The sequence below is a fragment of the Hakea prostrata genome, chromosome 1 (assembly GCF_041222555.1).
Source record: "Hakea prostrata isolate BN-2017 chromosome 1, UWA_Hpros_2, whole genome shotgun sequence".
NCBI lineage: Eukaryota > Viridiplantae > Streptophyta > Magnoliopsida > Proteales > Proteaceae > Hakea > Hakea prostrata.
The window spans coordinates 61,220,503-61,237,022 of NC_142600.1; the positions used below are offsets into that span (position 1 = coordinate 61,220,503).

Genomic DNA, 16,520 nt, shown 5'->3' on the forward strand with positions numbered 1-16,520 from the left:
CGAGATTGGACTTAAATAGAGCAAGCAAGACCTAATTAGCAAAGACAGAACCCATTGGTCGATTGGATTGGTCGACTGGTCCAGTCGACCAATGAGTCGACCAATCAGGGCAGCAAGTCCAAAACAGGGAATTGAAGGCTCATATCAAATCCAAACATAAAGGGGTTTTGCACACACACCAAGTGACTTACCTAATAGGTAGAAATGCCTTCGAATCATGATAGAGAGCACTCCAAGTCCATCAACTAATCCGATCTTCATCAGGATTCAGTTTCCATAAATGGAACACTGTCATCAACACTCATGGATTCAAAGCCAGTCACAAAGTCTTCCACTGGGATGGCCCATAGCTGACTTCTTGCTTTACTTCGGGTTGTCGGGCCTACAAATAACAGGGTTTCCGGGTCAAGGTTAGGGCTGGGTTTCACAGTATGTGCCATACCAGGACGATCAAGCGGAGGATCTTGCTGAGGGAAGGACTGCGCCGCAGGGGGTGGGCCGCCAACTTTTGGGTCGGCACCTCTTTCTTCCTTTTCCTTCTCCGACGAAGGGCTGGAGGGACGGGCACCGCCAAAGAAGGGTCTGGTTTTCCTCACACTCTTCTTCCTCATTTCGTCTACAAAGAGGGTTATGGATCTCTCCAGATTGTTGGATGCTGTCGATCTTGTTCGCCAGGATGCATAGAGGAATGGCAAAGTTAGCAATTTGAACAGTTTCAGAGGAGGATTGCGAATCTTCGTTTTATAAGGCACGTCTCCCTAGAAACCAAATGCATTTCTTGGGGATATTCTTCAATCTTCACACCTCATCATGGTGATGCTTCATCCTCAGTAAGGAACAGATAATTATAACACCTGGCAGTTGGGCAGGGGTCTTGGGAAGACGGGCCTGTCATCCAAGGAGGTACAAACAGTTTGGATGGCCTGCGGATTCTTGGATAACATTCAATGCGGCGTTCAATCGTGCTTGGGAACTTGGTGAGGAAATAAAGGCTACTTAGTGGGAAATCATCTTCCTTCTTTCCCAAGAAGACATCTTAGGATTTCAAAATATCTCATGGGCGCGAAAGGGATAATCTTCACGCCAAAAAGCTCGCCATGAAGACTAGGAGGCTAATGTTGTGGTCGCGGATATCCCCGAACCAGATGGATAAGTTTTGGAACCGGTCGTAGACAGCTAAGGAAGCCTCGAGCCAGCTCACCCCCTAAGAAAGGCCTACGTGGCAGGGGACCCGCGTACTTGAGCCAGTTATCCAAGCAACCTCAGCGTCTGGTATGATTTGAGGTCTCCTCGAGCCCAAGGACAACAAGATCTCTATCAAATCCTGCACGCTGAAGGACGGTGGCGGTTGAAGGGACCCTTGTCTCACACAGCTGCCCAGAGGTCACGGAGAAGGGTAAGGATCCAGGATATAGTCTCTCGTCACGCCAAAGAGAGGGTAAGCTCTATACACTCCTGTCACCATTTCTCTCGACTCTCAAACCCTTCAAGAGGATGATCTTCATCATCTCTTGGGGTCTTCACTCCTCTATGGAGCCCCTTATTTATCGGTCTGAGCTAACTAGATCGTCGGAGGTGGCTTCCTATCCTCAAAGGCGGCCCACTTTCACATTGCTTTGGTCTCGGGAACAAGGGCTGGATCAAGAACGAACCAAGGAGCCAAGATAACATATCTTGCACCAACAACTTCCTTGCAAGTACAACGGCAAAGAATCAGATATTAGCTCAAGTGCACAATTGGCAAGGTCGATTATCAAGGAAATTGAAGGGATCCAGCTGGTATTCTTAGATACAATATTATTTAGACTCTATAGCATACAAGTTGGATAGTCCTATTGTTCATGGGACTATAACGTTAACTTTACACAGCTGCACTTTCTTTTTCTCTTCAATTCTTAATACAATCAACCTTCTACCTAAAAGAGAATGAAAAATGACCTCTTTTATTTGGCTGACTAATTATCTGATTAAGTTCCCTAAGGAATGTTTTAGCGATGACTTAGGCAAAAGTACCAGTGCCACCCAACATCAATCAATGAACTTAACCCTTCAAACACTACACCTCGCGCTCTGTCACAACCTCACTCATCATCATTTGAGTATCGCTTGTCATTCCTTCATTGAAGAAATTGTTGAGCTTACTGTCTTCACCAACATAGTCCCATAGTACTCCCAAGTGCAGTCTAGAATGGATGCAAATTATCATTTTGGAGCAATTCACAAAGGAAATTCCAAGGTGCCATCAGTGTCGGATTAAGAGTTTCTTGCAGTAAATGCGATACACTCGTTGCATTATCGATCCTTAAGGAGGAGGTTGGAATAAGATGTGAGTGAATATCCTTCTTTATGTATTGCAAAGAAACCAGAATACACCAATAAGCGCATGAAAGCGAAACAAACAAACGGTTTTGGTCTTTGGGTGGCAAGCTTTGTGGCTGTAGTTCAGAGAGCATGATGTGCTGATGATGGTTTTGAAAAATGTCAACTATACCTAGCAGAACTGCATATTTAAGTGACAAAGTTTTTGATACCTAACTGATGATTCCATATGTTAGCCTGAGCCTGGACCAACTTCTCTGCCCTCGATATCTTTCTCAACTAGAGCCATTCATTTCCCTACAATTTCAGGAAACCCGAGCTCTTATTGGATGTAGGCATCGCAGAGTGATGCATTTATAGGAATTCAAAGTGGAAAGCATTTTCCGTTGCTGAGGCTGCTTGCTTGTCAATGGCTTCTCCTTTTGCTTGGTGTAAACAAGTGTTACTATCACACCAACTATAATCAAAGACATTTTGACATATCAAAAACAACAAACAGCACTAAAATAGGTCAGACACCTACAAACGAAAAGTTCTAAAACTTCCGACCTTATTAAAACAATACAAGAAACCCTTATTGAGTGCAGCCTCAACAAAAAACTGACCTTAGATAACCACATCCCATTACGAATGACAAAATATAAAAGAAATACTAAGATGATTTGTATGAACCTTGTAATTCAATTTATGTGGCTAAGGGTAAACTTCAATGAGAGACCTCAAAGCAAAGAGAGGAGTGATCTTGTAGTGACTAAATCCAGATTCTAAGAAAAGCTTCTTCCATTCTTTTTCAGTTCTTTCTTTTCCAACGGTATAAATCATCATCAACATATCAGAAAAGAGTTGGGTTTCTATAGATTTTTGGTCTAGCTTTTTATCTTCCAGCACCATGTCTATGATGATCACCTTCCCAGGGTTTGCTTCCCTGTACTCATGACAAGAGATTGCCTCTTTGCATCTTTTCAATATTTTGATACATTGCTCATCATTCCAGTCATGCAGAATAGTCTGTCATGTCAAAAATCATATTAAAGTTAGGAATCAAACATGTTACAAAATACCCAAAAAAAATCAGAGGGGATTCCCTAATTACCTTGAGTAGAATTACATCTGCATGAGGGATGGACTCGAACATATCACCTGCAATATATTTTACATTCTCGCTCCCTTCCAAAGTAGCAATCACATGTGGCAAGTCAAGCACACTACATTTCATGCTTGGGAAGATATCAGCAATGATCTTTGCTAGAGCTCCACTTCCACCTCCAACATCAATCAATGAACTTACTCCTTCAAACACACCCTTGCATTCTGTAACAACCATACTCATCACCAATCTAGTGTCACTTGCCATTGCTTCGTTGAAGGATATATTGAGCTCATTGTTTTCGCTTGCATGGTCCCAGAAGCTACTCCCGTAAGCAGTCTCAAATGGATTAAGACCATCTCCTTGGAACCATGCAGTAAGGAAATTCCAAGGCTTCAACATGATTGGATCAAGCATTGCTCGCAAAACTGGTGACATGCTCTTGTCACTATCCTTAATGAGGAGCATAGAATAGGACGTGAGCACATATCCTCCATCCTTTTCAATTGCAAAGAAGCCAGAATGCACCAATAAACGCATGAGGCGAAACAGACAAGCAGTCTTAGTCTTTGAAATGGCAAGCTTTGTGACTAGTTCAGAGAGAGTGATGGGTTGGTGGTGGTTGTGAATAATGTCAGGTATACCTAATCGAACTGCACACCCAAGTGACATAGAATTTATGAAACTGAATAGATGATTCCTTATATGAATCTGAGCATGGAACAACTCCTCTCCACTCTCTTTCATGATGAGATCCATCGACTTCCACTCACTATTTTTAGCAAATCTCAGATCTTTACTCGATCTAGGTTACGTTGAGAATGGAGAAACTAACGCTTTTATATGTTGGAGTTCAAAGTTTAAAGCTTGTACTTCATTTGTTTGATGAGATTTTTCCTCCCCTTTCTAGGATAATGAGACTGGTAGGTAAATGGAATCTTTTCATTGACCATATACTTAATTTTCCACTTCTGTAAGGCAAGGTCCAGCACCCAAGGCCACTACCCAGTGAATCCAGCATGTGATTTGGTTTAATTAAGTTTAATAATGTTAAAAGACTTCGGCCTTAATTCGCCACAAGACCTTTTTAATGCAAATCCAGCCTGGATTTGGTTGGATTTAATGTTGACACTGAAATAGATGTATAAAACGCTCTTGGATGCGTGTTTGCTATGCTTCCAAGAACATGCAAATGACGCGTGGCGTGAAAAATGAAGAAATAGTTATAATTGTTTACGTTCTTTAAGATACTGGAAGGCTTTCATAATTTATACATGACAACAGTTGCATTTTCGTCGCAAGTGCATGTGGGCTACTTATTAATACGGTCCAGAACATACGATTGAAGTTCCTTTCTTAATTTTTTGTTTTTTCAGGTAATGAAAGTGTCTTTTTTAATTGAGAATGGCTAAATTTAGTTCTGGTAAGATCTTTGTTATGATTGCATTTTGCAAAAAATATGGTTACATCGCTGCATTTATCAATAAATGATTGCATTAATTACTGCGTGCCTATGTCAACCAGTTTTGCTAAATCTATCAATGGCAAGACATGGCCGGCTGGAAGGTGTCCATTCATATTGTGTCTGGACATATTGTGTGTCGATTATCAAAATCGAAATCGTGCTGCTTGTATTCAATCAGTAGATTAAATATAGTACAGTATTAGTATGACATAGTTGTATTATTTAATATATAATTATTGTTATGAAACTTTTCTTAAAAATCTTGATTTAGATGCATCTAGCCGTCCTACATTTCGTTTCTGATGGTTTAGTTGTTGTCAATTATGAGTAGGAATCAGTGAGGAAGGTTGTATTGGGGGCAACTGTTGTTGCGGGTGAGCAAGGTAGGTACTAATTGCTGTATTTCTTTTCTTTTTCTTCTTTTCGTTATAAAATGACCCTTTTAGCGGAAAAAAATATACAAAGTGATACAAATGAGTTATACCATACAAAATTTCTAAACCATTTTGTACCAAAGAAATATGGTATGGTGATGCCATAGTGGTATGATACATTTGTGTGTTTTAGTATTTATATCATTTGGTATTTTTTAAGATAATGGTATGAGATAAATTTATTCTATACCATATCGATATCATACAAATATTGATTGCATGCTGCATTCACACCCTTAACCTTCATCATGTAGTCCCTTATTTCATAAGGTAAGATTAAGGTTGCAACAAGGACAAGTTAGGTCATGCATTTAAAACTTTTTTTTTCTTGCTACATAGTATTTTAAAACTCTAACCCTGACCCTAATAACCTATCTCAGCCCTGATGCTGCTCTAGACCTTACAAGGTCAAGCAGGGCACACCCTAGGTCTAACTCGAATCCTAAACCCTAACCACGAGATAATGCATAATTTCTTCTGCGGTTGGTCAACTCAGGACTTTAGTCAGATGCTCACCCTGATCCAGTCTTAACTCTAATCAAAGCCAACTTGACCAGCCCCAAGGCCAGAAATTTGCACTCAAACATTGGTCAAGCTCAGGGTGGGTTCAGGCCATTAGGATTAACTTGCATCCCTAAGTACGATGATGGTTTTGAATGAAGATATGTAGGCACATAATCCACACAGCCAACTAGCATTCTTATACACATGTAATTGTACTATACTAACACTAGATTGTCAAGCCCCTCGTTAAAGGATAAAAATCGAAATATGCGAATCATCCAGTTCAAATAACTGAGGCAAATGGAATCAGTAGTGGTGAATTGCATAAAGTTATAGTTCATTTGGTTATCGTGGTGTCACTTCAGTTTTGGTTATGTCACTTGCATAATCTGATTGATAACGCAACTTACTACAGCTTGTGAGTTGCACTTACCCGTTTGGATGTAAAAATCTCTAGATTCATGAAATCTAAAGATTCACCTTTTTACACTAAAAACGTGAATCTGTAGATTTATGGATAAGGGGAGAAATCTCTAGATTTCAAAAAAGCTATACATTTGCACATTCACAAAAATCACGTCGATTAAATAGATTTTTAGGATGAATCCACAAATTTTATTCCACAATCAAACATTTAATTTTATAAATTATTATTCCATAGATTTGAAATCTCCAAACTCATGTAACCAAACAGGCCCTAAATTAGCCTCTCTCTTTTTGCCCCTCCCCACTTTTCAAGTGGAATTATAAATTCAGCCATAAAATTGCTAACCATCCTTATCTTAAGAAGCAAAAAATCCATTTGCTGAACCAAGCATAATTTTTGAAAATTACAATAGGTCCAAGATCAGCACACTCGGTTTTCATAAAGTGATTGAGGTAGCAGATTGGCTAGCAAAGCTCAAGCTAGCCAAAGCTCATGACTGCAACAACAATGTCTTCAATCCAGAACTATATTTCTTTTGTTCTTCAGAATGTTAGATGACAAGGGTAATAATGGTTTTCCGCAGTCAATGGATAAGATGGAACCTTATCATGTAATGCTAACTGAATCTAGGGTTGCCTTAGCCGCCATCACTCCCCTATGCTTGAAGGCATCTATTGGAGGCTCACCTAAAATCCTAACCGAATTAACCTCTTCAGGCTTCCATTCTCTCTCCAAGAATATGTCTCCATCTCAAACACCTCAAGGTCTTTTGAAGTTTATAGGGATAATTACTATTGGCTCCTTGTACTTTTTTTTATTACTAATCAAACCTCTTTCTTTATGAAATTATTGTTGCCCCCCTCACTTCTAACGGTGTTAAGTGGTTGTTAACATCAAATATGTAATGTCTATTTTGCCCTTCATTAAAATTAAGAAATTAAAAAATATGACATTACCTTCATTTTTAGAAACTATATGAATGTCAATTATATCCTTAAAATCTTATATTTTACAATAAATTTTGGCTTTGGTGGGACCACACACTTTGTACAATGGTTAGCATATAGGGAAAAAATCCTCTGCTGTGCACAGCAGTGCAGCCCCACAGTTTGACACGTGTCATATTCTTAATAAATGGGTCAGATTAGAAGCCATAATTTTAAGTGAAAGAGACCTATTTTTATGACCCATTTTAGCCAAAACCAGCCAGTTTTTAAGACCCGATTCTAAAATCTTAGCATCCCATTGTTTTTCTCCCAATACCTTTCCTCCATCTCACATGCTGAACTATGATTCATTAATGGAGAAAACCCAGTGGTCTAATCACGATTCCCCATTCCCATCTGTGAAACCCCGTTAAAACCCAAGGTTTACAACAGCTGATCCCTGTTGTAAATTGATACTAGACGCGAGAAAACACAACCTCTATGGATCAATAGCCAACAGGGTAAGAGGAGACAACAACAAATCTGAATAGGCTGTCATGGGTTCGCAAGAGAGAATTTTTCAGAAACACAAAATGTAGGAGCTCGCCTGGGTAGGCTTTTCATAAGAATTTCAAAATAATCCAAATAAACTCCAACAATGAGCAAGGATGGTATCTTAAATCGATGCATTCGGAGTGAAATCTTTTTTCTTCTTCCTTCAGATTTGTATCAGAGCATAAACATCTTGCTTGTAGAACAAATTCAATCAAATTTACTAAACTATCAAAAGCATTCATCACTGCTAAAAACTGAAAAATAGGGAGAATATTTTTCCTTTTAACAGTAGAAGATGAAACAAAGAATTAGCAGAAAAAAAATCAGTTGAATGAACCCGTTTCATTTCTTCCAAGCATAAACGAAAAATGAAAACCCATATTGGCTCTGCAACTCGCTTTCCTCTGTAGTCGGTCATTCCATGACAAATCTGAAGAAGCCGAAGACATTGATGATGACGAGCTCCCCATCTTTAATAGACTCTTATTTATCTTCTTCCACTCGAAGTCGTTCATCCCAAACCCACAAAGCTGCTGTGGCAACACAATCTTCTCATCCTCAAACTCCTCGTAACATACCCATCTCAGTAGCATCCTCCATCAATAGATCAAAACCCTAATATCGAACCCTTTTTAAGATCTCCAGGACGAAACACTAAATTGCAGAACACTATAATTACACGGTGCCAAATTATCCCGGCTTTGATCAAAAGTTGAGTGCCGGTGAGGCTAGTTTGCTTTGAGTTAGGGGCGTTAGGGTTTTACTCTATAAGGGTTAATCTGTATATGGATCGTAGCAGGGGAGGAATCGAGAGAAGACTATGACGGCTTCATTGAATGGTCTCATTCGTCAGTTTTGGCTAAAAACGGGTCGGTTTTGGTTAAAACGGGTCACAAAATAGTTCTTTTTCACTTAAAACCCTATCTTCTAATCTTAGCCATTTATTAAGAATATGCCACATGTCAAACTGTGAGGCTGCACTGCTGTGCACAGCAGAGAGATGTGCACAGCAGAGGATTTTTTCCCTAGCATATATTAGGAGATTTTCAATTTTCAACTTTGAATTACATTTGATATTTCCTAATATTTTAGTTTCTATTTTAAGTTTTATTTAATCACATATTTCCTTTATTTAGCGATTTCTTTTTAGAGAAGAAAAATCAAGTCTTTTCTTTATTCGGTAGTTTCTTTTTAGAAAAAATTAATTAATTTAAAGTTAATTTTTCTCCATAGTTAATTAAGAATAGTATTATAACTTGCAAAAGAGTAAATAAGTAAATAGATAATTGTAGGGTTATTTTTGGGTTTTTGAAAAAATATATAGATGCCACATCATCAGTAAACTAACTAAGCTTAACGGAAGGGGGCATTAGTAATTTTAGACAAAGTTAAAGGTTGGATTAACAATTTTAAAAAGTAGAGGGGATACAGTACTAATAAAATCAGAGTACAAGGGGGCAAGAGTAATTATCCCAAGTTTATATCATCTCAACAACTAGATCACTCAGAGTTGCACCCAAACACACAGGAAAACCAATCTAGGTATAACCCTAATATCAACCCTGTGTAAATCAAACTCTAAAACAAGAATCCTAAACTAATGGGGAACAAGGACTCTTGTATATATATTACTTTAATTGAATCCCCTAAATATGTTTCTAATCTAACAAATAACTCTTCAAGAATTAATAAGTTCATATGGATTATATCTTCCATATATGCTCATAACTACTAATTATTCCATACAGATATTACTGAGTTCCACATTTGAGGATCATGGTATATTAAATTTAATATTTTTTTTCTATTGTTGCTTCTTGGAAATGTCTTGGAGCATCGGAGGATATTTTATTCCTCTAGATTTATATTGGTGACTTGATTCATTTTCATAAACACAATTCGAGTATATTTCTTCTAGAGTTGTTATAGGTCTAGCTTGCTTTGTTGATGTGTCTTCTTCTGTAAAATATTGGGAAGTATAATATGTTTGTGTAGTTACTATTTGTGATGAGATTGCAGTATTGGAAATATATTTGTTTGGGCTACTAGCTACTATTGATTCATTTGTAAATTATGTTTCATATTTATTTATATTTTCTTATACTTTATTTAAATATTGTATTTCTTTAGTATCTTGGTCTATATTATATTCTATATTATAAAGGTTGGATTTTATATATTCATTTTCTTGTTTATTATATTTATTTCAGGATGTATTTGTCTTTTCCGTATATTTCCTTCCTTATCTTTGTATAATTTTCAATCATATTCCAACAATTTTTCTTGTACTAAAGTAAGTTTCAATTGTAATTTTTGTAAGTTTGTTATGTCTAGGTTTATTACATATTTATGATATACTATTGAGTTTTTCATTTTATGTTTTGAATTTGATTTTGGATTCATCATCAATATCAGTTCCTTTTGTTCGATTATTTTTGTAATCTATAAATATTAATAAATAATCTCCTTCTTTTGTTTGGTATGTTATAGAATTAGTTGGAGTACTTGTAGTGTTTTCTTCGGGTTCTATTATTTAGGATAAATTCCATGGTAATTCTGCTAATTCTTCGGATTCTATTTTAGGAGGGACTATTGTTATTGTTCATTTACTAGCTAAACTTTCTACTATATCTTTTATGCATATTTTATAATCGGTGATTGAATTTTTCATTACACTCCCAAAAAGCCAGTACACAATTTAAATTGTTTCCTGTGAATCCTTCAAATCCATTTATGTGGATGGCTAGTTTTATATCTTTTATGAATTCATTTTTGTCTAATAACATGTTTAATGTAAACATTATTAATCATACATTATCATTCTTGTCTATTTCCATTAACTGGATTCTTGTTTTTATGTTATTCCATCTACCACCATATAATATTACCAAAATATTTGTTCCTAGCCCTTGTCTAACAAGAGCCTTTACTCTCACTACAAATATGCCAGTATTAACTAACTTAAATTTTGTATCTTTTAATTTTAATTTAAGTCAATTGTCTATTATAGTTATCCATAATATTTGTCATTCCAAGCAACTTATGGTTCTTTTTTCTTTTTATGTTTAATAAAACATATATTCTGGGAAATTGTGCAGAATTATAAAGGTTTATGGGATTTATAAAATTTAATGCACTATTTCTAAATATTTAAATATTTTTATTTGTATCTATTACATCTGTGATAATATTTTTTTGGAGTGATTCTTCTGTTCTAGAAGATTCTCTTATAGTTTTACTAGATGCTGAAAATCTTTTGATTATACTATTCATATAGCCAATTTCGTTTGTTGAGTTTTTAATTCTTTTAGTACAATTTTTACTTCTTCTGTAAAATTTTCTAAACTTTCTATTCTTGGCCAAATGATTTTATGATTTGAGTATATCTGTTTGGTTTTTGTTTTAGAAATTTTATTTCGTCATTTATATTTTCTTTAATATATTCTAAGCTCTTAATTCTTTTTTTAATTTTTGTTAGATCTTTCATGGTTTTTCTACTATAAATACCCAAGGTTTCTTGGATAATTTTTGTCTATCTTGTCTTGTTGGAACATTTAGGTTTATTTTTCCTATTAGTTCAATTAATTTTATCTAATTTTGATTTTTTTTTTCTTCCTAGTAGTTTGCATCATTAATATATTATGTTGTAATTGATCAATCTCTTTTAGAGTCCTTAATGATAACAATATTAAGAAACTATTTTATCTTATTTGTATTTTATTTGTTGAATTTTAAAGTATATATGTTCTTAATCCTTCTTGTTGACATTGATATTTTGTAGCTTCTAATTTTATTGGACTATAAAAATGATTTATGTAAGTTCCATTAATTTCTTAAGAAATATTTAGTATCTTTTATGAGTTGTTCTATTTCAATTATTTTATTGTTTAATTCTTTATATTTATGTCTAATTCTAGATTATGATTTTCTAAGTTTTTATTTTGAATTTTAAATGTTCTGCTTCATTATTTAGTTGTTGTTATAATTTATAAATTTCTAATTCTATATGTTTGAGGTTTATGATATTCAAGGCCATTTATTAATTGGTTTATATTTTCCTTATTAGGTAAATTTTAAATTTTTATTTTATTATTTTATTATGAATTTCTGTGATTTCTTTTTATTGGTAATCTTGGTTTTCTTTCATTTTCCTTATTTCTTTGTTTTTATAATTTGATATTCTACTATGTCTAGTAATTTTATATTTATGTGTTCTAAATATTTTTCAGTAGATTCTCCTGCATTTATCATTAAGTCTATGATACTATTAAGACGTTGGTTTTCACTATGCAATATATGTTTATTATTTTATTTATCAAATTTACATCGTAGCTTATACATATTTAAAGTTATCACAGATTGTTTATGTGATTTATTTCTAAATCTAAATATTCTAATTTAATTAGATCCTGATGTGTTGCCATTATTTAGTTTTTTATCTAAATATTTTATTTTTGTATAAATTTCATTATTTTATGTAGATACTTTATTTAATAGGTTTTTATTATCTATGGGCCAATGTTATAGGTTGTCCTTAATTGTTATTTCTTTCATATAGCCTTACCATTATTTTTTATTTTCATGTAATTTTTCTCTTAGTTTGATTAATTTATCATTTATATTATCTTGGTATTCTATTTCTACTATAAGTTTTTGTGCTCTGATCCTTATAATTCCATGAGCATCTAAAGTTTCTATCCATCGTTTATGAGATTTTACTGTAGTTTGTCTATGCTACATTTTCTTAAATTTTTCAAACCAATGTAATCATCTTTGATATTTATCAAATGATTTAGAATGCAATATAAATAAAAGTTTTGTGTTATATTTCATGTTTCTAAGCTTGATTTTTTCTTTGTTATTGCTAATTTTTGAAGTGTTTGGGGACATGTAGAATAATATAATTTTTCAAAAATTAATGTCATAATTTCCTATAGTAAGCTTTTTTCTTGTGCCAAAAGTTCTTATGGTAAATCAATATGGTCAATTAAGGTTTTACAATATTCAATCGTTGAACAATATACATCACTTAAATGAAAAGTATGTAAATTCTGATAACTGAAAAATATGAAAATAATAAAAGCATCCATAGAGACCCTCATTCTTTTATTGATAATTTTTCAAAGCCATTTGTTTCATTCTATCAACATGGTCTTTAATTGGCTTAAATTTTTTTATATAATTCTAAATTTTTTATATTATTTAGTTAATTTATGGTCCTTTGTTTTTTTTTTTTTCTTTTAATTTCTTGTAAAATCTATTTTCAATATTTTTGGTTACTTTTACTAATCTTTTATTTTTACAACATTTTTTTTTATCTCTTCATATCGTATCCTTAAATATAGTCTAAAATCATATAATTCTACCAAATTTTTAGAAAATTGGTCATGTAATTTTTTCTAAATTAATAATTTTACATCTAGGGTAGATTTTTATTTTCTTTTCGTAGTTCCTTTGGGACTTTAATATATTTTATGATTGAAATATAATATCAAACATATGATTCAAAATTATAATTATTATTAAAGAAGACGTGTACATATATTGACTAAAAAGAAAATTTTCAAAAGCATTAAAGATTTCTATAACAAACTATTTAAATTTAGTAAATTTTAAGAGGGGACTGAGATAATAAAAAAGATGTTGCAATAATATTAACTGTCATACTCACTACTACCAAATTTGGTAAAAATAAGATCAAGGCCTGGTACAAATGCAATCTTACATGATGTAGAGGAATTTTTTTTTTTCAAGTTAAGAATAATAACTCTTTTCCTTTTAATTTTTTTTTAATCTCATATCCTTTGCCTAAGTCCTTCCACCTTGCCCTTTCAAGGTACACAACAAACAGGGCCTTACAAAAATTTACGCCTAGTTCCCTAAGACTTTCAGCATACTTTTTGAAACTAAGGAAGAGTTATCCATAGTTGAATCATGCTCTGATACCAGTATTTTGGAGGTGAGAGTGAAATCATGTAGAAGTGAAACCACTCTCACATGCCCAATTTTTAGCGTGACTGGTGGCGTGCGTGAATACTTATAAGAAGATTAAATGATTTACAAATGATAATCTATTAATGCATGCAATGCAAAATGTTATGGAGGGGCATAAGAAATGGTAGAGGCACGACTGTAGACATGCTATCTCAAATCCTTCCTTTATGAAATTAAGAGAAATAAAGGAAAAGAAAGCCATTGATCTACATCCTTACCTTGCTTGGGTTCCCTTTCAGGTTCCCAAAAAGATTAAAGAAAACTAAAGAGTTGGAGGAGAATTCTCTTACTATAGAAAAACTTTACTTTATTGCATCAGAGAAAAGTTACAAAAGAACACAAACATTATAAGGAGAGAGCACCATTTGTAATTACTTTCGGAGTCTACAAAGATTTCTCCCAAGAACTAGAGTGTCCCTTTTACACTCAATACATCTATTCATAAGGAATAGATTTCAAGTTGCCTTCAATGTAACCCATTACACTTGTCAACATAAGATATGTAAATAGTAAAACAAATGACTAAAAGGACACCTTTATATTTTTAGGAGATAATATTGTCTTTAGTTTTTTATAAATATTTACAAAGTTGTCCTTGAGATGTCACATCAACTATTTCCAAAGATTTTTTTCTTGTGGTACCTTCTAAGCATGCAATTGTGGAGAGTGTGTAATCTGCTAAGGACCTGAGATTTGAAATTTATTCTAGAACCACCCTATGGCATTCCACATAGCATAAGATTACTATTTTTCACATTGGTTTGGTTCAGAAAATTAACCCATATATTACAGGCAAGGTTTTTGTCTAACGTGCTTATTACCCTTAGCATGTTCAAGTTAAAGCGACACTATATTTTTACAACTCGTATTTATGCCTGTCATAGTTTATCCAATATTTTAATGCTTGGTACTAGCATGGATCATGTTGTAGCCCAGATCAAGGGTTGAGGACACTTATGTGGTTTTACATGGTTATCTTATAAACCATGTGGTCCATTGGATTGGACCAAAATCCTTGTGGTTTTGTTAAGGTCCACAAAAACCTTTCTTAAATTTAACTTCATTTGGGTATGAGACAAATGGTAAGGAAATCACCCTATAATTAAAATCTACATATCGATGAGATTTTTCTCCTTGTCTTTTCCTTTCTTTTTTCCTTATAATTTAGCATCTTCTGGAAGTGACATGATGTGTCTTTGTGATGAGGTTTGTCGATTTATGGGTCTACTATGCTTTCCATGTGTTGGAGCATGTTCTGAATATCTCCTATTTTTCCTTATCTGAAAAACGAACTGTGATGGTTCTAAAGTTATTTATGTCGTGCAGTTTCCAGAAGTATTTTGAAGTTGATGCTTTAATTTTTCGAGAACCTCCTCATATTCTTTAATTTGATTCAGGAGCTCTAATTTATCTTGGTGTATTTTGATCATATAATCTTTGGCCTGTTGAAAAACTCTTTCTTTTAACATTTTCTTTGTTGAGATTATTGATTCTGGTGGCTTTGAAACAAGTTCTTATATATATATAGATATATATATATATATATATATATATATATATATATATATATATATATATATATATATTTCTTCGTATTTTCAAAATGGTCACAGAAAAATCTTCTTTGAATCATTGCAATAAAGGATGGTTGTGTTGGTGATGTTGCTTAAGCTTCAAATCAATGTAATAATTTGGGCCAACAATGAGCTTGGCTTGCATGGTGGCTCCTTTGAGACTGTAGTATCCTTTCTAAATTAGAGTTGGGTGATCCTATATGGCTTGAATGACATCTTTCCAGTTTAGGAATATGCCTTTTGCATTGCCTTTAAAGACTACATAAAATTTGGATTTTCCCTTCTTGGTTTTGGCTTAATCGAAGAGTAATGCTACTGTATTAAGAGCATTGGCTACAACACACTGGAGCTTTTTGTCCAATACTTATATTGATGGATTGCTAGAGATTATCAAGGGCAATTTTTTTCTTCATTATTGATCCTGTATTCATTGTGATTGGCAAACTTCATATTGGTATTTTTGAAAAGAGTATGAGGACCAATTTTGGTTGTCTCTGGTGGTAATTGTGATATTGGAGATCCTGCAAATAAACTTGTGTTATGATTATGAGTCCCAGTAATAGAAGAGTATGATGATGAAGCATTTGAATTTTCTGTAATGTTGGAAGTTAAGATCTTCCTTGAAGCAAACATGTTAGTTATACCCGAAGGTTGTGATTGGTTTGTTGTGAGAGGAAAGGATACAGTTAGGGACTCTAGCTGATGTTCTTGAGAAAGAGACGATCATCTCTCAATAGAGGTTCTTAAGAATTCGTCCTCCTACAACAAATTAGCTAGCTCATTTGTTTATAAGATAAGAGTAATTTTAACTGATATATATCATATCTCATATTATATATAAGTGCTTGATTATTTATTCTGTAAAGTTGATCTTCTGAAATGATATACATGGGTTCATTGTAAGTTATTTCAGCAATTCTTCTTCTCATAAAGTTTATTTCAAATTCTTTATCTTTTATTTTATTTTCTAGTTTATGAATGGATTGTAGCTCTCTTAGTCTATCTTGTGTGGGTCTTTTAATATTTGATTTATCTTGGATAATAAATCAATTGTTTTATTATCGTTGCTTTTTATATATTCAATTTTGATTTTACCCTCTATTATAAAAATGTGTTTTAAGTATGACCCATATTTTATGTTGGATTTTTCTTTCATTATAACTTGTGTATGCTTTTACTATGGCCTTACAGTCAGTCCTTGTTGTAAATGGTATATTTGTAAGAAATACTTACAA

At 33.6% G+C, this 16,520-nt stretch overlaps 1 protein-coding gene across 1 annotated transcript; it reads right to left on the reverse strand.

Moving 5' to 3' along the window:
* Positions 1-2,320: 2,320 nt before the first annotated feature.
* LOC149029285 (trans-resveratrol di-O-methyltransferase-like) lies at positions 2,321-4,215 on the reverse strand. Its single transcript, XM_089150411.1, has 2 exons — positions 3,413-4,215; positions 2,321-3,327 (listed from the first exon to the last, which is right to left on the reverse strand). Exons 1-2 carry the CDS (start codon positions 4,163-4,165, stop codon positions 3,013-3,015), a joined length of 1,068 nt encoding a protein of 355 aa, XP_089006537.1. The 5' UTR covers positions 4,166-4,215; the 3' UTR covers positions 2,321-3,012.
* Positions 4,216-16,520: the final 12,305 nt, after the last annotated feature.

Excerpts from the sequence above, each read along its gene's own strand:
- LOC149029285 (XM_089150411.1), bottom strand. The coding sequence starts at position 4,165 with ATGGATCTCATCATGAAAGAGAGTGGAGAGGAGTTGTTCCATGCTCAG. Across the intron at positions 3,328-3,412 it reads CAGATGTAATTCTACTCAAG|ACTATTCTGCATGACTGGAA; the intron begins GTAATTAGGGAA and ends TTGACATGACAG.